The sequence below is a fragment of the Manihot esculenta genome, chromosome 15 (genome assembly GCF_001659605.2).
Source record: "Manihot esculenta cultivar AM560-2 chromosome 15, M.esculenta_v8, whole genome shotgun sequence".
Classification (NCBI taxonomy): Eukaryota; Viridiplantae; Streptophyta; class Magnoliopsida; order Malpighiales; family Euphorbiaceae; genus Manihot; species Manihot esculenta.
The window spans coordinates 5,323,530-5,345,035 of record NC_035175.2 but is presented as its reverse complement, the minus strand read 5'-3'; the positions used below and the strand labels follow the sequence as shown (position 1 = coordinate 5,345,035).

The 21,506-nt window shown below is 37.3% G+C and overlaps 3 protein-coding genes across 4 annotated transcripts; 2 read left to right on the top strand and 1 right to left on the bottom strand.

The window, feature by feature from the left end:
• Window positions 1-809: 809 nt before the first annotated feature.
• LOC110600921 (rab3 GTPase-activating protein catalytic subunit) lies at window positions 810-6,509 on the top strand. Its single transcript, XM_021737853.2, has 14 exons — window positions 810-1,113; window positions 1,264-1,340; window positions 1,916-2,119; window positions 2,273-2,370; window positions 2,523-2,719; window positions 2,842-3,011; window positions 3,326-3,670; window positions 3,750-3,814; window positions 4,189-4,237; window positions 4,330-4,480; window positions 4,882-4,966; window positions 5,077-5,146; window positions 5,386-5,526; window positions 6,016-6,509. The coding sequence occupies exons 1-14, from the start codon at window positions 1,002-1,004 to the stop codon at window positions 6,346-6,348; spliced, it is 2,097 nt and encodes a 698-aa protein (XP_021593545.1). The 5' UTR covers window positions 810-1,001; the 3' UTR covers window positions 6,349-6,509.
• Window positions 6,510-8,350: 1,841 nt separating this feature from the next.
• On the top strand, window positions 8,351-11,047 carry LOC110601222. Of its 2 annotated transcripts, none has more exons than XM_021738282.2 (4): window positions 8,351-8,573; window positions 9,007-9,202; window positions 10,166-10,596; window positions 10,724-11,047. In XM_021738282.2, exons 2-4 carry the CDS (start codon window positions 9,049-9,051, stop codon window positions 10,877-10,879), a joined length of 741 nt encoding a protein of 246 aa, XP_021593974.1. In that variant the 5' UTR covers window positions 8,351-8,573; window positions 9,007-9,048; the 3' UTR covers window positions 10,880-11,047. The 2 variants fall into 2 exon arrangements, with proteins under 2 accessions (XP_021593974.1, XP_021593978.2); XM_021738286.2 differs by having other exon boundaries at window positions 10,141-10,596.
• Window positions 11,048-18,848: 7,801 nt separating this feature from the next.
• Window positions 18,849-21,444, bottom strand: LOC110601576 (transmembrane emp24 domain-containing protein p24beta2). The gene is made up of 3 exons (XM_021738754.2): window positions 21,233-21,444; window positions 20,116-20,284; window positions 18,849-18,970 (listed from the first exon to the last, which is right to left on the bottom strand). The coding sequence occupies exons 1-3, from the start codon at window positions 21,242-21,244 to the stop codon at window positions 18,849-18,851; spliced, it is 303 nt and encodes a 100-aa protein (XP_021594446.1). The 5' UTR covers window positions 21,245-21,444.
• Between the last annotated feature and the right edge of the window lie 62 nt (window positions 21,445-21,506).

The window sequence follows — 21,506 nt, the reverse complement described above, 5'->3', positions numbered from 1 at the left end:
TACATGTTTTTCTCATTAATGTATAAATACATAATTTAATTTGCGTTGGCACTTCATAGGTATAAAATCGTAATAAATTTTAAAAATTTTATTTATTATTAAATTTTAAATTTAAAATATAAATACAAATTAAACTAAAATATTTAAATTATTTAAATTAATAGGACTAATTATTAATACACAACAACTAATTAGTAAATAATGTCAAGCTTTATAGTAAAACATCCTATTATATTGATATGGCCATGTGCCGATTCACTTCTGGTTTGGAATCAGTGACTTAATTTATTTTTGATTTAAAATAATTCAAGATGATTTTATTTTTTTAACAATTTTAGTCTGATTTGGTCTAATTTTAATATGGTCAAAATTTTTATTTTTTATGATTTTAATTTTAATTAAATTTAAATTGTAACATTTCAATTTAAAAAAATATTTAAAGATAAAGATTTAAATAAAATGTAAAGAAATAAATATAAATTTCAAATATTATTGAATATATATTTTATTAAATAAGTTAATTATAAAATATATACATATAATATAAAAATAAAATAATATTATATTTAAATATAAATAATATTTTTTTATAAATAAAAAATAAATTTAAATTTAATTATTTAATAATTTAATTTATTTATATAAAATATTAAGTGATATAATTTTTAAAATATTTTATTTAAGAAATAAAAAATCAAACCGATAGATTTTGATTTACAGGAGGAAGAACCATCACTGAATCCGGTTTGGACCGTACCGTGGCCATGACCACTGTTATAGACTATTGCATAATAAATATGTTATGTTCTTTTTAAATTTTGAAAATCCGGAGTCAAAAATTCAAAAAATATGGCAAGTTGATTCAAAGTCCCTCCTGCGATATCACCTTCCAAATTCTACAATCTCCTTAAAGACATGCCTGCATTTTCCTCTTCCATTTCCATTCATCTCTAGCAATCAGCAGCTACTGTAATCTTCACCTACCACACTCCGGGCAGGATATGGAGGCGCCTTCTTTTGTGTCGAAAGCTAAGATCGCTTTCCATTCTGCTGCTGCTAAAGCTGAGCGAGTTTTTACTGATATTAAATCCGACTTTAAATCCGATCGAGCAGGTTCTTAGATTTTTGCTTTTTATTTTTGTTTGTTATTTATGTTTTCCCGTTATTTTTTTTCTCGCTATTTTTGTCTTTTTTCTTTTACTATTTTCGTTAATTTATTTTATTGGCTCCCCCTTTTTTTTTTGGCCTGCTCGATTGGAGAAGATTCGGATAAGCAAACGGCAAAGGAATCGAAGAGGCAATTAGAAGATGAGTATCTTAAGAATGACGCTGAGTCAAAGGTATGCAGGTCTTTAGCTGGAAAGTAGAATTACATTAGTGAAATTGATTTGGATTCCGATTGGAAATGTTGGTTTTATACACTGTAATTACAAGTATTAAGAATTTCCTCCATTTACGTGTAGAAAGTAATTTCCGTTTGGTTGCAAGGAAAGGAAGAGAAGTAGAGAGAATAAAAGAATTTCGTCCTTTGACTTCTGAGTGAAGGATTAGGTTTATTTAGCTTAGTTGTTCTATCAAAGAGAGGGTTTATTTTATTTTCTTTGATTTTTTTCCTGGTAATCGTTAATCAAACTGACGAGGGCTGAACTTTTACTTATCCTTTGATATGAAAAGGTGGAAATTATCATATTATAAAATGGATGTCTTCTATCATTAATTTGTTTTTCTATCTATTTTATTTATATTCGTTATTTTTACCATTAGATAAACCAATATTCATTCATTTAATGGTCGTTATCTCCAAGTAAAATTTACTTTAAAGAAAACAAAATAACCATAGAATTTCCCAAAAATGGGTGTTTGTCCTTTGCTATCAGATAATCTTCTTTTTTTAAATAGTATTGGGATGATGCAGGGTAATAATGAGGGGAAGCATTTGAGGTGGAGGCCTACACACATAGGGACGAAACAGGAGTGGCAAGATAGGTTGAAGAACATAAGAATTGGAAAGAAGGGAGCTGAAAATCATGCAGAGAAAGTAGAAGAAACAATCATGGATATTCCTTTTTATGATGAAAATATGTACATAGTGTACATGAAAAATGATGTTGAAGCGAAGGTAATGAAATTAACATATATATATTTTTTATGTTTTTACATGCCAATTGCAATGGCATTTTATCTGTGGTAGATGAACTATAATTGTGTGTGATGGTTGGCTCAAACAAATGGTGGAATTCTCTTTGTTCCTGATGAGCTAAGTATTTCATAGGGTTCACAAGTATCTGCCATAGTAGATAGATTAAATTCTACCAATCCAGATAGCATCCCCTCAACATCTGTCATGAAGCAGTTGGCTATAGCTATTGAGTAAGTATTTTTGTTTTCTTTTAACTTTTTCCTCAGCTTTCTAGCCCTTATCCTTGAAAACACTTAATTCTTTCACGGATTTATCTCTTTTTCCAGTTTGCATATCAGGTTATTAATTGCTTTTGTCTCAATTCTTGGGATCTTTTTTCCAGTGCTGGGAAGAAGCACAAAACAATGAAAGATATTTTGGTATCATCTGGAGCCTCTTCACCTATCATGGAGAGGGCAAGCTTGAGCCTTGCTGCAGTTAAGTCATTAGTGCTTCGTGACAAGGAGGATAAGCTTGCATCTGAGTTTGGTGCCGATGAGGAGAAGGTTTTGTCCTTGATACATTCACTGTTTGATGTAGGTAGGTTCATTGTTTGATAATGTTAAAGAGTGCTTCCTTGTAGCATAATTTTCATATTAATACTTCATGCAATCCTGTTATGATCTTTCACTTCCATTGTAATATTTGCAAGATATTCACAGAGGGAAGGTTTCTCAAAAGGAACATCAGCTCTGGTTCAGAAGCATTAACTTTGCTTAGAGATATCCATGGTACTCCTCCTGAGAGCTTGCTTGTCAAGCTATCTGAAGTAATTGGAAGCTTTAAAACATTGCGGAAAATGGCATTTATATGGTGCAAAATTATTTCTGAAGTAAGTAGGTCATGTGGATTCTGCAATCAGAACTAATGCAAAAGGTTAACATGTTGAAAAAGTTTGCTTATGATGTGTTGCTTGTGCCAAAATTTGAATGGATGGGTTATATATATTCTTGAAATCTGTATCTTTTTATGAAATATTATTTGATTATTTGACAAATGCAAGTAGTTTTTTTTTTTTAAATAATGTAAACCAGAAAACTTTTGGACTTAATTCCTATTATTGTACTGAAATTGTAGTATTATTGATACTTCATTCATTGTTTCTTTGCCTGACAAAGTATCTTTTGAATTTATCAACACATGTAGGTGAGAAGACTCTGGTCTGAAGAACTACATTTACCTGGCATCCCTTTGGATGATCTTCCAGATCTAAATTCCTGTCTTTTATACCAGAAATTTCAGGTCTTCAATTGCTGTCTTTCCAGGAAAAGGCGTCACAGTCTGGCCACTGAATCGCTAGAATTGGTAATGAGGGATGCCAGTTCACATGCTGAACAGTCGGTTATTTCTAATGGGACTGTCAGCCCAAGTCGTATTTTGTATGCTAGATTGAGCAGTGGGGAAAATGTCCTTCGGTTGGGTGCTGATCAGCCAGCTGACAATTTAACTCTTTTGGAAACAGGTGAACCAGTGTACTCCCCAATAACACAGGTAGAATAGTGAATTTTGCTTGAAGATTACTATGTATTTAAATTTTTTTATTCTAATCAGTATGCATTTACATATGTAGGAAGGGCCTTTGCTTACTGAAGATCTTATAAAAGAAAATGAGGAGTTTGTGCTTCGAACTGGGAGGTTTGTTTATTGAGTATCTTGACTCGGTTAATCGTTTTAGATTTTGACCTGTTTTCTTTAAAATATTTTCTGAAATTTCCTTCTAGTTGCACCTTTTCATGATATCCTGATTTTAAATCTCTTTATTTTTGTTATTATTATTATTATTATTAAGATTTAGGGACCTTCCATATTCTTCAATAATCATGAAGTGCATTATTGTAACTACTGATTAACTTTCTTGGCCATGTATGCATGCTATTGGTTATAGATTAACAGTTAAGGAAGAAGCATATAAGTACCTCATTTGCTCAATATACTGTTAACTTGTTGACACAGAGGAAAGTTATTAAGTTAGGGCATGCTTTGATAATTATCTTATATCTTTTTGTCAGTGTTGGTGCTGGGTGTTCTCAACTACTCTCTGACATGCAGGCCTTCAAGGTAGATTTTCTGAATTTAGGAAGTTTATCTACCTAATGGATTGTCAAGATTATTATGAATTTAACTGGATTCTGTATGTTCTAATGAATTAGGCTGCAAATCCTGGTTGTATCTTGGAAGATTTTGTAAGATGGTACTCTCCTCCGGACTGGACAGATGACCTTGATGAGGCTAATGGGTTTTTTGAGGGAGGCGATGCATCTTCTATGAGGGGTCAACTTAGTCGTCGAATGCAAAAGGAAGGTCTGGGCTTTATCCTATGTTCATTTCTTAATAAATTGCTGTACTGCAAAATTAATCATCATTAAGTTCTATTTATGAAAGGGTTGCTATGATAGCAATTGTGTAATTTTACTGATTAATTGTATCTTTTGTGCACAAAATTGCTTAAGAGATATCTGTTGGCGACTGATTCAGTTTTTTCATTGCAAGTTCTACATGGGAAATTTTTTCCTGATCTATGTGCAGCAAAAAATAAAAATTATTTTGTCATTTTACTTCTGGTATTATGTACTAACTTTTATATAAAATTGTATAGAAAAATGTTCAAATACTTCAAATATCTTGAAGCCTTTGAGTACTTGGTATTTTATCTGGAAGTGTATTATCAATTTGTGCCAATAGTGTCTTTTTTTAAATGATAGGAAACTTGTGGCTTGAACTGTGGGAAACAGCCAAAGCGGTACCAGCTATTAAACAGGCTCCCCTATTTGATGAGGATTTGGCAGTGTAAGATGGAATTGTTATTTTGATGTGTATTATGATGTTATTTCTTTTCCAAGCTACAATTAGTGAGCCTAGCATACCTGGATTGAAGAAGAGGTCCGTAAATTCTGCAGGGAGGGTGTTCTGCAAGACCTAGAGGAACTCTCACCTTCTGAGCTGTTTGAACAACTTTTTATTTCTTTAGTAAGCTACCTAATCAAATTTTATTATGCATGTTTGTCTATCCATGGTTTGATGAATATCTTATATTTCTCAATTTATTCAGTATGGGCTGTTTATTGTTATTTTATAGACAAACAGGGAAATTTGTCTCAACAAACTTTTATATATATATATAGAGCTAGTCTATTATTTGCAAATTCTCAGTCAGTCAACATACATATTTATGGTGCTAATGATGTCCAACATTCTGAAATTTTCAGCTTGGATTAGGATTTGTGATGGCAGAATCAAAACTCTCCAGTAACAATGATTTGTCAAAGCTATTTAATGAGTTTAAAGACTATATTGTTTTCACTTGTCAAGGAAGCAGCTGGAGCGAGAAAGTGGATGATCTTTGCCAGGTAAGTTATCTTTAAGAGGTGATCAATACTGACATGCATATTTATCTTTTGCCAAGTCATTCAAGCAAAGCTGAGCCCTAGTTCTTAGCATGTTACTTGATCGAGCCAAGAGTGGGAATGGAGGTGATCTATTGAACAAAGGGCGATCTCAAATTCTATTCAAAATGCAATGGCATTTATCGTTCCTTACGAGTTCTGTTTGCCATATATATGGAAGCAGCACATGTAGAGCGCCCTATATGTGCATGCTTACTCATGCACAAAAACCATTTGCACCACTTTTCTATTCTCCATAGTTAAATTTCTAATTTTAGTTTTTAGTTTGATATTAGCATTGCATAGCTTTTTTTTTTTTTTTTTTTCCAGATTTTATTATGCAAAATAGTTTACAACTGGACTGCTATGTACTTACGGTTCTCATATTCCAACAAGAAAATAACGCATGATGGTTTTCTTAACTTATTCTAATATTATAAATTTCTGATTTAGGTGTATGAAACAGTGGAGAAAATGCTACTGAATCCAGAAGAAGTCCTAAAGGCAATAAAGCAGACAGAAGAAACCACCAGCACCACTGCGGGTGAACTAAAAAGTAGGTTTAAGAGGCTTGGCCTGAACTTCGGCAGCAAGGATAAAAACCTGAGAAAATCATCTTTAAAAGATGAGAAAAATTCAGAGATCTCACATCGTCAACCATTCTCTAATTTCTTTGATGGGAAGTCATCATTATTTTCGAAGAAGCCTCCTAAGCCTGAAATTGCATCTGTTGCAGGTGACAAATCTCCTCCAGATGAAAATGGTTGGACAATTGTGAACCCATGATAAATTGAGCACCGCTGTTCATCTTTTATTTTATTTTTCATTTTTTCCTTTTTTGGGTTGAGCTGTATGTTGCGGGAAATTGTAAATTATTTTAGAATAACTTCTTTTCCCTAGTCCAAAAGAAATGGAGAAATGGAATTTACTTTTTCTTTTTACCTTCATGAATTAGACTTCATGATGCTCTACGTATTGCATTTAATGTTGGCCAGAACTCGCAAATATTTTTTCCCCAGTTTTTGATCAAGTGCACCAAACCTAAGAAAAAGAAATGTTATGGCTTTTACTGTTGCAAATAAATTTAAAAAAAATCATTTTATTATAAACCGTTTCTATGAAATATTTTATGGAGGCAAATTAATAATAATAATAATAATAATAACACCTTGGGTGTAATACTATTCTAGTGCCTTGCTAGTAGGCTTGGCCACTGGTTGTTTTGGGCTCGGAATTAGCTTTTTTTTTTTTAGAGAAAGATACAAAGATTCATTAAAAAGCCTAACAGGCTTAAGAGACTACAACACTAGTCTACAGAGAATCAAACACAGTCCAAAGTATAGAAATCCATCCAACAAAAAACAAACAGTGTTCCTATAAAAACAAACAGAATTATAAATTCTTGACTCGATAAAATAATTTGATCCGAGAATTAATCAGGCAAAACTTAAGGAAAAATACTGTGCATCATTTCCGAACTTTTCATTGCTGTAGCCCATCAAAACTGAAACAGAAGCAGAAGGGCTGCTCCTTTAACCGTAGCCGAAGCCATAAACAACAAACTAGAGAACAGCACTACCACCGGCAAGCAAGCCAGATCTGAATGGATGGCACAAAGATCATAAGCAAATGTAAACAACGCTAGATCTAGTGCTGGTAGCGAATGTCGTACACTTAAGAAAGAGAAGGATGTAACTTCTACTATTAAGTCTAAGGTAACCTTCAAAGCCAAGCCAAAGCCGCATGCAGATAAAGAAATAGAGGTTATACAGTTGACAAGATAGTCTCCGGGTAAGACTTTACAGCCAGCAACAAGCAAAAGTTATTACTTATAAACTCCGGAATACTAGACTCTTCAAGAAAATGTTATAGTTGTCACTCTTTCAACTTTACAAAAAAGAAAAACAAAGCTAACAACCCACAAAATACTGTAGATCTAACAAAAACCGTCACTATTCAGCACTGATCTATCTCAAAAATGAACCACACAATAATTATTTATATGAAAAAAACAACCCAAGAGGAGAGGAGAGTAACCCACTTATGGGACAAGGGAGAAAGGCTCCTCACCAGTAAGAGCCGCTGAACTGCAGAAAAAAAGGCCTGGAGCCTCAAAAAAGAAAAAACCAAAATGAGAAAATTCTCTCTAAACCGTTATAGAGAGATGCATCTTTATTAGGTTAGTTCCGGAATCAGTGTTTCAGTTCATTGATTCAACGGCACTTAGATCAGACAATAGTAACTCTTCTCTTCTAGTCTTATTTTCAATTTTAGATACAAGTTGATTTAATTTTTAATTTAATTTAATCTTATAGAGAGATGCATCTTTATTAGGTTAGTTCCAGAATCATTTAAGGAAATTCAATATATTTTGAATTAAATCAAATTTATTAATTTTAATTGGGTTTCAGTTTAATTCAGGTGGTTTTGTTGAAGAGTAGTGAAGAAGAGTCCTGTATTCAATTCTTTGGCATTTATTCGTGATTTTGGATACGTATTTCCTTTGGGTGTGGCAGGCCCGGGCATATAACTTTAGTTTGTCCTAGCCGTAGACTTCGATGGACTCTCTTTTAGAGCTTGGCGGGATCGACACACGATTTGAAGTTCTGATTCATTTGCGCCTGTGGTGCGGTGGGCCTCATTATTGCATTCTTTTTTTATAAAAAAAAAATTATTTTTTATAAAATACAAACAATATTTTTTTTTAATTTCATAAAGCATGATAGTATAAATTTCACTTCACACAATTATAACAAATTCTATGTTATATATATTACAAAAAAAATATAATTTAATGCCATACTGCTCTCTATTTGAAAAAAAAAAAAATAATGTAGCAAGTAATAAAACTATTTAATCTGAGTTGTGATCGTCAGAGAGTAGCTCTATTTTGTTTGATTTCTGATGAAGACTTTATCGTCCGGTGCAAGTATATTGAGATTCGCACCGCTATGTATGTTGAGACATGTTTCTGTAGGCTTGTTTGGCCGTGAGCTCTATTGTACTTCTCGGTGAGTCCTATTCGTGGTTTGTACAGAGCTTGTTTGGTTTCTGTTTTGCAGTGAGGCTTTCCCTTCTATGATGCATGTCTGTTTTGCCGTTGTGGTTATTTTTTGGTTATGCTGCTGTAGGTTGCCATTGTTGGATTTGGTTGATGTTGTGTTCGATTTGGCGTTGGACGGTGCCGCTGTGTTTGATCTTGATGCATTTTCATTTGATTTGGTTTTTATTTTGGATTGCTGATTTGATTTACTTGAGTTTTTTTTTTATTTTTTAATCCCTCTTAGCCTTGTATATTTTACCCATGTTTTCATGAGCCATAAAATGCATCTTATTTGAAGGTAAAAAAAAAAAAAATATATTAGTATTGTTATTTTTCACTCAAAAAATAAAAATTTATTACTATTCTTAAAAAAAATTAGTATTAATATTCTTATTTTCTAGAACATCCGGTCGACGAAACAGAAGAAAAGGAAGTAAGAGTGCATGCCGGACACTTGTCACGTGTCCTCAGTTGCTCCGATTTTTCCCATTTACGTCTGTTTGGCTGCCAGGAAGCAGAGGAAGCCAGTTCCTTCTTACTCTATTAGCCGATTCAATTCAGTCGCGCAACAAAGGTTTTGTGTTAATGGCAAAGAATGTAAAATTCCTAACCCTCTTTTTTCTTTCTTTTTCTTTCTTTATTTCTACAGTGCCATTCCAATTTTATTTTGGAACTAGTTAGATAGAATGGTTGCTGTTAAAGATTTTTCTATATTCCCTCAAGTTTTGCAAGAGGCTGCATATATTCGGTGCACTCTTACTATTTGTAAAATCAATTGCGAATTCTCAAATTTTCTCCCCAGATTCTCTCTCCCTCTATCTTTCTCTTTATTTTTCACTGACTCTCTACATTTTCTAGATTGGTTCCTTGATAATCCCTTTATATCAATTGATAATTTATTCAGCTTTTCATTATTACCTAGTTGTGAGGAGTATTCAGGGTTTTGGATGCTTTACTTTTTTCTTTTTCTTTTTAATCTATTAACTTTAATTGCATTGTAGGAGTGATAGCTTATGTATCTCCCCCCCCCCCCCCCCTCCCTCTCTCTCTCTCTCTCTCTCTCTCTGTATATATATATATATAGGCTTTGGGGTGATGATTACATGTGAGTGATTACATCCTAGATTTTGTTTTCTAGTATTACTGCAGCTAATTATGCCCTTGCAGATTTTTTAAACTTTTTTTCTCTTTTTGTTTCTTTCTTTTTTTAGTTTATGGATGCATGAATTTGTTTGTTTAACTGGTATCGAGGGATAAATTTGAAACCAGGCCTAGATAGCCTGCAATGATGTGGTTCTTGGTTTGTTTATGATTTAGTGTAATAAGACCTCGAAGCTGGGTTTATATCCAGTCAGCTTGTTACAAAATATTGTTAAATTTCCAAGCTATTTGGATCTGTACCCGGCCGCTGGTTATTAATTAGATTTGGTGCATATGATGTTGATGATTGGCTAGACGTGATGATAAGATACAAGTATGGATTGAAAAACCTATAATTGCCGCTTTGAATTTCTATAATTTTTGGCTTTATTCAGAGTGACCGTAACATGGAGTCTACAGCTGAAGCAAAGTATGCTGCATTTGAAGAAAAAGTGAAGCGGACAATTTTTCTTTACAACCTCTCACCCCAAGTAACCAAAGCTGTCTTAAGAAAAGCTTTAGATCAGTTCGGGACTGTGGTGAGTGTGAGTTTCATTCCAAACTACTTGGAGTCTAGGAACTTCACTTGTGCTTTGGTAGAGATGGAAGACTCTGTGAAAGCCAACAAAGTCATCTCATCCATAAGTCAATGTCCTTTCATGGTGGCTGGGATGCCAAGGCCTGTAAGGGCCCGTCAAGCTGAAGTTGAGATGTTTGATGATCGCCCAGTGAAGCCTGGTAGAAGGGTAAGTTGCAATTGGTTAAACCCAAGAGACCCTGATTTTGAGGTAGCAAAGAAACTGAAGCGCCTTACCCGAAAGCATGCTGCTGAAGCTTCTTTCTTGCTCAAGGTAAGGTTTTTGCCTTCTGATAATATCCGTTGAATTATTGTGGTTAATTCTTGTATTTTTCCTGCATGAATTCAGCTTTCAGTAATGTTGTTGACTAGTTATGTTGATGTAAATGGTTACCCTCCAGCATCAAGTGGGCAGAGAAGAGAAGCTACATAAGCAACAGGCGGAGACCCTCAGAGCTAATTTTAAGAAGTATGAGACAATAGCTGGTGTCTTGAGCGACAGAACTGCTCAGAAGTTGGCTGGCCACTATGGCATGAGAGTTTCGGATGATTCGTAGGGTCTGTTTTCTCTTTCCTTGTTTCAGTGACATGTTAACAGCATATTTCATCATTTTGAAAGGTGATTTTGGATAGTCTAAAATTCGGTTTTCTTTTGGTTGGAACATTGAGTTGGCGCATATACATGTACGATTTAATAGAATCACATCTGAGTAATTTTGGTGACACTTCAAAATTATGATAGTAGAACTTTATCATCTAGGCATGTGGACTTTAATTAATTTGTTGCCGTCTACCAAAATTATGACGTATTCTAGGGAGAAATTAACTAACTATAAGAATGGATATGTGTTTTATCAATAATTTGGGATTTTCCTTGCATACTTTATTACTCTTTCATTGGCTACAACAAAAATATATACGAAGAAAGCTTATATAATAACTATATATAGCCTTTAAATTTTGATTCAAATTATAATTTAGTTGTGTTTTTAATGAAAAAAAGAAGCTCAAATTGACACGACACAAAACTAACATGATCAATTGCATAGCACCACACACACTCGTGCATATGACTATTAACCTCCACCTACTTTGAGAGCTAAAAGAGTTTCTAAGAGAATTTAGCATGTCTCACGTCAAGTCTCATTTGTATTGTATGCTTGCAAAATTCAAGATAAAGAAAACGTTGGTAGTGTGGGGTAAAGGAAAAAAGCAAATAGCAAACACATTCATATCAAATTAAAACGCTGCGTAAAAAAATCCAGAACAAACCTATTGCCTGACGTTCTGATAGACCCCTGAGGCGGTCCACTCGGTCGATCTTACTCGGTCGATCATCAAGAATAAGAAGTATTTAAATTAAATATACTGATATGTTTATTCTGCAGCATTTATTCGTTATTTTTTTTAGTTGTTTACTTAGTCATATTTGGTGTTAACAAATCATGGCTAGAATCTCTCATGAGTGCCGTTTGTGGCCATTAAGTTAGGAATAAGTTGTTGAGTCTTTTCCTATTTAAATTCTTTGTAGCTGCAGCAGTAGGGGGAAAAAAAATCAGAAACTTCTTATTTTTCTTAATTAATTTCTTAAGGCTTTGACTGGGACCCATCAGTGGTATCAGAGCCATTAATTCCTAAATTTTTTCTTTCTCTCTTTTCTTTTTCATGGCAACAAACAAAGAGCGAATTGAGAATTTGGAAGCTGGCCTTGGTCAGCTCCAAGAGAGTGTATCAAATATGGAACAGGGACTTCGCAATGAGCTGCAACAACTCACAGCAGCCATTTCTAAGATCTCTGACCTATCGCTTGCTGGTAAGGAGGCATCTAGCAGTGTTGGAGACTGAATCAGCCAGGTTCGCGACAAACAAGCTGAACCCAGGGATGGAGACAAACCATTGTATTCTGCGAAATTGGCAAAATTAGAATTTCCTAAATACTCTGGAGACGACCCAACCGAATGGTTCACAAGAGTGGATCAATTTTTTGAGTACCAAGGAACCCCAGCTGCAGAAAAAGTCTCCTTGGCCTCTTATCATCTTCGAGGAGAGGCGAATGAATGGTGGCAGTGGCTTCGCCGAACTCACACTGAAGCGGGAACAACAGTGACGTGGGACATATTTTCTGAGGAATTATGGTCTCGTTTTGGGCCCACCGATTGTGAGGACTTTGATGAGTCACTATCGAAGATACGCCAGACAGGACTCTTACGAGATTATCAACGGGAGTTCGAAAGATTGGGTAATCGAGTGAGAGGATGGACTCAAAAGGCTCTCGTGGGAACGTTTATGGGGGGCCTCCAACCTGAAATTTCAGAGGGCATACGAATGTTCAAACCTAAAACCCTAAAAGAAGCCATCAATCTTGCCCGAATGAGAGATGAACAATTGCTGCGCCAAAAGAAGGCAATTCGTCCTTCTTTCCAATCGAGCTCATCGTCACCAACAAAGTCTAAACAATCCACGCCCGTCAAAAGACTTTCCTGGGAAGAGATGCAGAATCGGCGAGCAAAGGGATTGTGTTTTAACTGCGACGAAAATTTTTTCCAGGCCACAGGTGTTCCAAACCGCAGCTTCTCCTCCTTGACGGTGGCCTTAATTTTGACGAGGATGACGAAGAAATTGAGCCTAAGATTTCGTTACACGCTCTCTCTGGTTGGTCTTCCGCAGGTACTATGAGAGACTACAAATTCAATCTTTTGAGCTGCTTGTTCTTATTGATAGTGGGTCTACTCATAACTTCGTCAATGAGAAAATAGCTGGGCTTATCAGACTTCCGGTGCACCCAACGAAGCCATTCACTGTGAAGGTGGCAAACGGTACTCCTCTGCCCTGTAATGGAAAATTCAAAGATATCTCATTCTCCTTACAAGGTATACCCTTTGTTGCTACATTTTATTCCTTACCAATTATGGGATTAGATGTCGTTTTGGGAGTGCAGTGGTTACAACAACTGGGTACTGTTCAATGTAATTGGAAAACTTTGACGATGAATTTTGAATGGGAAGGACAGCAACGCCATCTACAGGGCATCCAACACCAGCAGATTGAACCCCTTTCCTTGAGGGCTATGACTAAAGAATTGCACCATGGCAGCACAATCTTTGCTATATGTGTTGAAACCACATCAGTTATACCCGAAGGAATACACCCAGAAATGCAACAATTACTGAGTCAATTTGCAGACATTTATCAGAAGCCAACCCAACTTCCACCTCACAGGGACATTGAACATCATATCAACCTTAAAGATGGAACTGATCCGGTGAATGTACGCCCTTATAGGTACGCTTATTTTCAAAAAGCAGAGATTGAAAAGCAGGTACAAGATATGTTGCAATCGGGGCTGATCCGGGCTAGTACAAGTCTATTCTCTTCTCCTGTTCTCTTGGTTAAGAAGAAGGATGGCTCATGGCGGTTCTGCACTGATTATAGGGCCCTTAATTCTGTCACAATTCGGGACAGGTTTCCAATACCATCTGTGGAGGACATGTTAGATGAGTTATATGGAGCTGCATATTTCACCAAACTTGATCTCATTTCTGGATTCCATCAGGTTCGGGTTCACTCTGCCGATATCCACAAGACAGCCTTCCGAACTCACAACGGCCACTATGAATATCTGGTAATGCCTTTCGGGTTATGCAATGCACCCTCAACCTTTCAGGCTCTTATGAACACTATTTTTCGCCCTTATTTAAGAAAATTTGTGATGGTTTTCTTTGATGATGTTCTAATATATAGCCCAGATTGGAACACACATCTCGAGCATGTCCGCCAAGCTTTTGAATTACTGAGGCAGCATAAACTCTATCTTCGACTCAACAAATGTGCGTTTGGCCAACAACAAATTGAGTATTTGGGTCATGTTGTTACGCATGACGGGGTTCGTGTGGATCAAGGAAAAATAAAGGCTATGCTTGAATGGCCACAACCCACTAATATTTCTGAATTACGTGGTTTTTTGGGACTTACAGGTTATTACCGGAAGTTTGTTCGTGATTATGGTGTTATTGCTCAACCTCTAACTAATTTGTTGAAGAAGGGTAAATTCCTGTGGTCTGCCGACGCTGAATCATCATTTCAGGCCTTGAAAACAGTCATGACTACCACTCCTACCCTTGCTATGCCGAATTTTGATGAGCCTTTTGTTGTCATTACAGATGCATCAGGTACTGGCATTGGAGCGGTTTTAACTCAACATGACAGACCCATTGCTTTTCTGAGCCGTGCCTTAGGAGTTTCCAAGCAATCTTTGTCTACTTATGCCAAGGAAATGCTAGCCATCCTTCAAGCAATCCGCACTTGGCGTCCTTACCTGCTTGGCCGGAAATTTTATATTCAAACTGACCAACGCAGTCTAAAGTACATGGTGGAACAACGGATTATCACTCCTGAACAGCAAAATTGGGTGTCCAAACTGTTGGGTTATAATTTTGAAGTCAATTACAAGCCAGGAAGGGAGAATAAAGTGGCTGATGCCTTGTCTCGGGTCACAGGTAGCCCTAGCCTTCATGCTCTGTTCCTTCCTCACTCAACTATGTGGGATCAGATTCGGGCAACTATGACTTCTCATCCATACATGTTAAAAGTTAGTCGATTGGCCACTGAGAAGCCAGGAGAACCGTATTTGTGGAAGAATGGATTAATTTTTTACAAGAATCGGGTGGTAATTCCTCCTCAATCTGATTTGACTACTAAGCTTTTGCAGGAGTTTCATGACTCCCCTTGTGGAGGACATTCTGGGGTGCTTCGTACCTATAAGTATATTGCTGCTTGTTCGGTTTGTCAAAAGAACAAAGCATTGACATCTTCGCCGGCGGGTCTTCTTCAACCCCTGCCTATTCCAGAACAGGTTTGGGACGATATTACTATGGATTTCATTGATGGCCTTCCCTCTTCACATGGTAAAAATTCAATTTTAGTTGTCGTCGACCGTTTAAGCAAGTATGCACATTTTTTGTCATTGTCTCATCCATATACTGCTAATATTGTTGCTGAGAAATTTGTTGACGGCATTGTCAAGTACCATAGTATGCCCAAATCTATTATTAGTGACCGGGATCCTATTTTTATAAGTCATTTTTGGCGGGAGTTTTTTAAGCTGTCTGGCACTCAATTAAATATGAGCTCCTCCTACCATCCTGAAACTGATGGTCAGACTGAAGTCACTAATCAGTGTTTGGAACAATACCTCCGCTGTTTTGCTTCACAGCAGCCTCGCAAATGGAGTTCCTTCTTGCCTTGGGCTGAGTTTTGGTATAACACTTCTTTCCACAAATCAATTGGCATGTGTCCTTTTTTGGCTTTGTATGGCCGACATCCGCCTGTTATACCACGATATGAGTTGGGTCAATCTCTGGTTAATGAAGTTGATCAGACTTTGGCGACGCGGGATGAGATCTTACAAGAATTAAAAATTAATTTGGCACAGGCTGCTAATAACATGAAACAGATAGCCGATTTGAAGCGTCGTAATATTGAATATCAGGTGGGCGATTTTGTCTATCTTAAATTGCAGCCTTACAGACAACACTCGGTGTATAGGCGTCCATTCCACAAACTTGCTAGTCGTTGTAATACCCGGCTAGATCAGGCATCGAAATTCCTACTGTCCGGTGGAATTCGTGGATGTCAGAGGTTTCTAGAAGGGCAAGAGAAAGGTTTTCAAAGATGTTTTAAGTTGTTTTTAAAGGTTTAGAATGGGTTAGGATTGAGTTTTGAAGAGAAGAGACCAAGGAGGCATAATGCAGGTTCGGCCGCCGAAGGTAATGTTCGGCCGCCGAAAGTGCTTGAGGTTTGGCTTCCGAAACTCCAAGTTCGGCCACCGAACGTTGCATGGTTTCACATGCAGTTTCGGCTGCCGAAGGAGACGCGGTCAGCCCCCTTTAAAGCACCTCCAGTCGGTGAAATGGATAAGGATAGCTTTCCCTTTCACTTCCAGAGGTGAGATCATGCCTCCTATGGTTAAGCTTCATAGTTTTATCAAATCTTTCAAGGATTTAAAGAGTTTTCATGTTGTTTTGAAGGTTTTGAGTTAAAAAGCTAAGTTATAGAGGTTTTATGGAGGTTATGGGTAGAGTTGCATGGCTAGGTTTAAAAGGATGTTTTTGAGGGTTTATGCATGAAAGGATGGTTATGTGTTATGCTATGTTGTTTGTTGGGGTGGTTTAGGTAGTTTTGGACCCCTTTGTGCATATACTTGAGTATATGTGTGTTGAGGAGTTGTTATCTGCATGTGGAAGTTTTGGAGTGGTTTGGGAGGCTGGTTGCTGTCGAGGATGAGTTCTGGATGAACTCAGGTTCGGCCGCCGAAGGTACATTCGGCCGCCGAACCCCTTGAGGAGGTGGCTTTGGCTGCCTAACCTCACCCCCGAAAGTGTGGACTTTCGGCTCTGGAGGAGAGGTTCGGCCGCCGAAGGTGCTCCGAAGGTTAGAGACTTTCGTCTCTGGAGTGTGTTTCAGCCCCCGAACCTTGCCCCCGAAAAGGTTCGGCCGCCGAAAGAAGGTAATGTTCGGCCGCCGAAAGAAGGTAATGTTCGGCCGCCGAAGGTGCTTGAGTTTCGGCTCTGGAGAGGACATTCGGCCGCCGAACCTGCCGCCGAAAGTGTTCTGTCCAGCTTTCTTTTGCATGCTTTCTGTGATTGTTCTAGGATTGTTCTAGGAGCTTTTTGAGGGGTTTTGGGACGTTGTCTTAGAGTATGTTTGACACCTCATTCGAGTCCATTTGTGTAGGATCGGACCCGAAAGATCGAGGAAGTCGTTAATGTTAGCAGGTGCAGAGTCAGTCCAGCGTCTGCTAGAGGTGAGTAGAACTAAACTTAATCTTCTATACTGAGAAATGGAATGCTTTAGCATAGTTCATGCATCATGAATGCCATGATATGTATTAGGGTGATTGCATTAGAATCACGACTATGGTGCATTGCATTAATTGTTGATGGGGATTGGACCCAGACGACTTAAATAGCCACGATCTGTTATGGCTAGATAAGACCTGTGGGAGCTCCATAGGAGGGGCCGGGCGTTAGTCCATGTAGTGACCTAGGAGTCCGTAGGGGCCGGGCACCGACAGAGGGAGTTTTGAGGTCATGTCTAATCCGAGATATAAAATGTTTATGCTGTGACGCATTCATGGAGGCATGTCATTAATGAACTGTTTTACTGTTTCTACTCACTGGGCTCTAATAGCTCATCCCTTTCCCGTAATCCCAGTTTTGCAGGTTCAGAGTTAGCTGGGAAGTCAGAAGCATCAGAGTGTTGACTAAAGGAGTGCTTGTGTAATAGAATAGGATGGACATGATGTAAATTAAAGAGATATATGTAAAGGCATGTCATAGATAGTAAGTCAGTGTGTTATGGTTTAGAATGTTCTTTGCCTAGTGTTTGCTTAATCCCTTGTGTATGCATGTATCCTGTTTTATGTTTCTTGATGAGAAATGAGTCAAACCAGGCTTAATAGATGTTGTGTTTCGAAAACTCCAGTGAAAATATAACTGTGAGGGAAGACAGGGTTTGATTCCCTTGACCCAAGACCAGGCTGTGAGGGAAGACAGGGTTTGATTCCCTTGACCCAAGAGCAGACCGTAAGGGAAGACTGGGTTTGATTCCCGTGACTCTACGGACAGGATTACTGGTGTAAGCCCTGGGGGCTATTTCAGATTGGTATATCTGCGTGTTTTAAGGTTAAGTCTGGTAGTTTTTAAAGAAAAGTTTTCCAGTTGTCTGTTTATGTCGGATCATGTATGGGATTCTGTCAGCTATTTGGAGTTCAGGTTAGGCTTGCTACGGGTTCTGGCGGCCTTAAGCCGTTCTGGATCCTAGCGCCAAGCAGTTTGGGCCGTTACAGAGAGGTACCGGTTTCCGGGCTGTTACAGTCGTTTTTATGGACCATATCGGTTAGAAGAAAGAGTTGGCAACTTGGCTTACAAATTGCAGTTACCTCCTGGTTCTAAAGTTCATCCAGTGTTTCATGTTTCTCTTTTGAAAAAACATGTTGGCATTGCTGTACCTGTTTCATTGGATTTCCCAAACCTCACTGATGAAGGATTTGCTATGTTGGAACCTGAAGCAATTCTTGATACTAGGTGGGTTCGCAACGGCTCTCGGGTTATAGAAGAATGTCTTGTTCAGTGGAAACATTTGCATCGTGATGATGCCACTTGGGAGAACTTTGCAGATCTACAGGCGCGATTTCCTTCTTCCAACCTTGAGGACAAGGTTCCTTTGGATGGGGGAGTAATGATAGACTCCTGAGGCGGTCCACTCGGTCGATCATCAAGAATAAGAAGTATTTAAATTAAATATGCTGATATGTTTATTCTGCAGCATTTATTCGTTATTTTTTTTAGTTGTTTACTTAGTCATATTTGGTGTTAACAAATCATGGCTAGAATCTCTCATGAGTGCCGTTTGTGGCCATTAAGTTATGAATAAGTTGTTGAGTCTTTTCCTATTTAAATTCTTTGTAGCTGCAGCAGTAGGGCGGAAAAAAAAACCAGAAACTTCTTATTTTTCTTAATTAATTTCTTAAGGCTTTGACTGGGACCCATCACGTTCAGTCTGGGCCTCCAACCAATGCTGTTCAAATTGAATGTTGTAAAGAGCCTCCTCTAGCTTGCATGTCTGATCTAACAAAGGTCTAAAATGCTCTGCAAATATCAAGTTAACCGTAGCAAGTTGGCCTCTTTATTCATAGGGACTTGAAAAAGGGGGGTGAGAAATTATTGATGTCTGTCTTTTGCAGAGCATTTTTTCAAATCATGCAAAAATGGAGAAATATTTTCAAAAACATGCAGGATCCGAAAATATTTTCGGATTCTGTGTCAACGCAGCGTGTTCGCCAGTCATAGTGGCGAACACGCTTGTTCGACACCCATGGTGTCGAAGAAGGGAGAGTTCTATGAGTGGCGAACAAGCTCGTCCGGGCCACGGGAGCAGTACAATCTGCTCCTGTGGCACGCCAGCTTGGCGGAAAAAATTGTTCGCCACTTAAAGTGGCGAACAATTGTGCTGAGTGGCATCTTCACCTAACGAGGGTTGACTGAGGAAAAGTGTTCGCCACTTATAGTGGCGAACACTTTTCTCTTTATATCACATGCATGCAGTTGCATGCATGTGATACCACAGGAATTTGTTCGCCAGCATCGCTGGCGAATAAATTCTTGTAAAAATAAAATTTTTAAAGTAAATATATATTTAAAAAATTTAGAAAAATTAATAAAATTTTATGCTAATTAAAATATATTTATTGATATTAATTAAAATATATTATTTTTTTTGAAAATATATAATATATTTTATTTTTTTATTTTAAAATTATTTTAATAAAATAATTTTATTTTTTTTTTGAAATAGTGCCGAATAGCTGATGCAGGGCCGTACCCTGCATGCACGCAGGGCCGTACCCTGCATGCACGCAGGAAGCTTTGATATTTGAGCATGTTCGCCACCCAAGGTGGCGAACATGCCACGCAGCAGAATTGTTCGCCACTTTAAGTGGCGAACAATTCTTTTCGCCAAGCTGGCATGCCACGGGAGTAGATTGCACTGCTCCCGTGGCCCGGACGAGCTTGTTCGCCACTCATAGTGGCGAACAAGCTCAGCAAATTAGAGTTCGACACCACTCTCCCTTCTTCGACACCATGGGTGTCGAACAAGCGTGTTCGCCAGTATGACTGGCGAACACGCTGCGTTGACACACAAAATCCGAAAATATTTTCGGATCCTGCATGTTTTTGAAAATATTTCTCCATTTTTGCATGATTTGAAAAAATGCTCTCTTTTGCATGCTCACCATAGTAGGAAAAGTGGCCAACATGTACGTCAAAGTCAATGGTTTCATGGTAAGGTGATTTGTTAGTGAAACAAAAACTGTGAACTCCTCTTTGACAGGCCATAAACTCGATCTTATCACTTATCTTGTCGCGGAAATCATGAATTTGATCACCACTAGGCCCCTTTATCTGAAATTTGCAATACAGTTGAAACATTAGAGACATGTCAGGTTGGAATGATAGACAACTCGGTAAGGGAAACGGAACCAAGTCTATCAATTTATCTCAACTACATGCAATATTGTATCAGTTTGGCCATTGCATACATGATGGCCAAAAATCAGAAAACACCTAATTTTGAATTTTCTGGATCATCTGCACATTGCTTATCTATCAACTTCACCAACATGACCTCTTTAAGGAACAGAACTGGAAATCCAAATATTCATGTTCTCTTTCAAAAACCTATGCATTCAGTCTCTAGAAGATTAAAGAAGTTTGACTAAACATATTGTAACAAAAAAGAACATAGCAATTTAGAAAACCAGAAGTAAGTGAACTAAGGACACGGAACAGAAAGATGGCAAAAATCTCCACATCAGATTGATAACTACTTCTATTTCTGTTCCAACATGATAACCTCAACCATTCTAAGTGTTGAATGTAACCACGTAGAACAATATAATTCTCAACTTAGTTTCCGTTTCAGATTATATATGACTGATGAACCATTTTATATTTCAGAGTATATGGGACTGTAATGAAATGTTTCTCAAATGTATGTTTTGCCCCTACAACTGTGAATAGCACTAATGAGAAAGAAAAAGAAATAGGGTTAAAAGAGGAATGGAGAGCAGAAAGGGAAAAAGGCCGAAATTTCCACAAATTGATTAACGAACTGCCCTTAATTTTGGACAATAATGCAAAGGAAAAGAAAGATCAAACATCTAAAGCTTCAATCAAAGGGGCTTTCTGTTATCTATCCTCAGAAAATGAAAAGGAAAAAAAAGAGAATCAAATTTTCTTCCAATTGCTATCAAGCCATGCTTTAATCAAATCGGAAAAAGGGGTCAATATCTTAAAACGAAAATTTGAATGGAGAAAAATAATTAAAAAAGGACGAGAAGGTGAAATTACCTTTGAAAGCATGAAAACTTATCAGGGAACTCGAACTTGAAAATGAGACTTCGCGATGATGCGCTGTGCTTTGTCGTAATGGGCTTCGAGCCTCTGCAAAACCTCATTATGCAGAGGTACCGGTTATTCTTTTATTAATACTATAAGTGATCATCTAGCTACTTCTTCGATTCCTTGCACATGATATTGATAAGTTAAACTTCTATCAGTTTCATAAGGGATTGCTATTCTGGTTTTCCTTTAAACTGGTGTAAGGACAAATGTGTAAGAAATT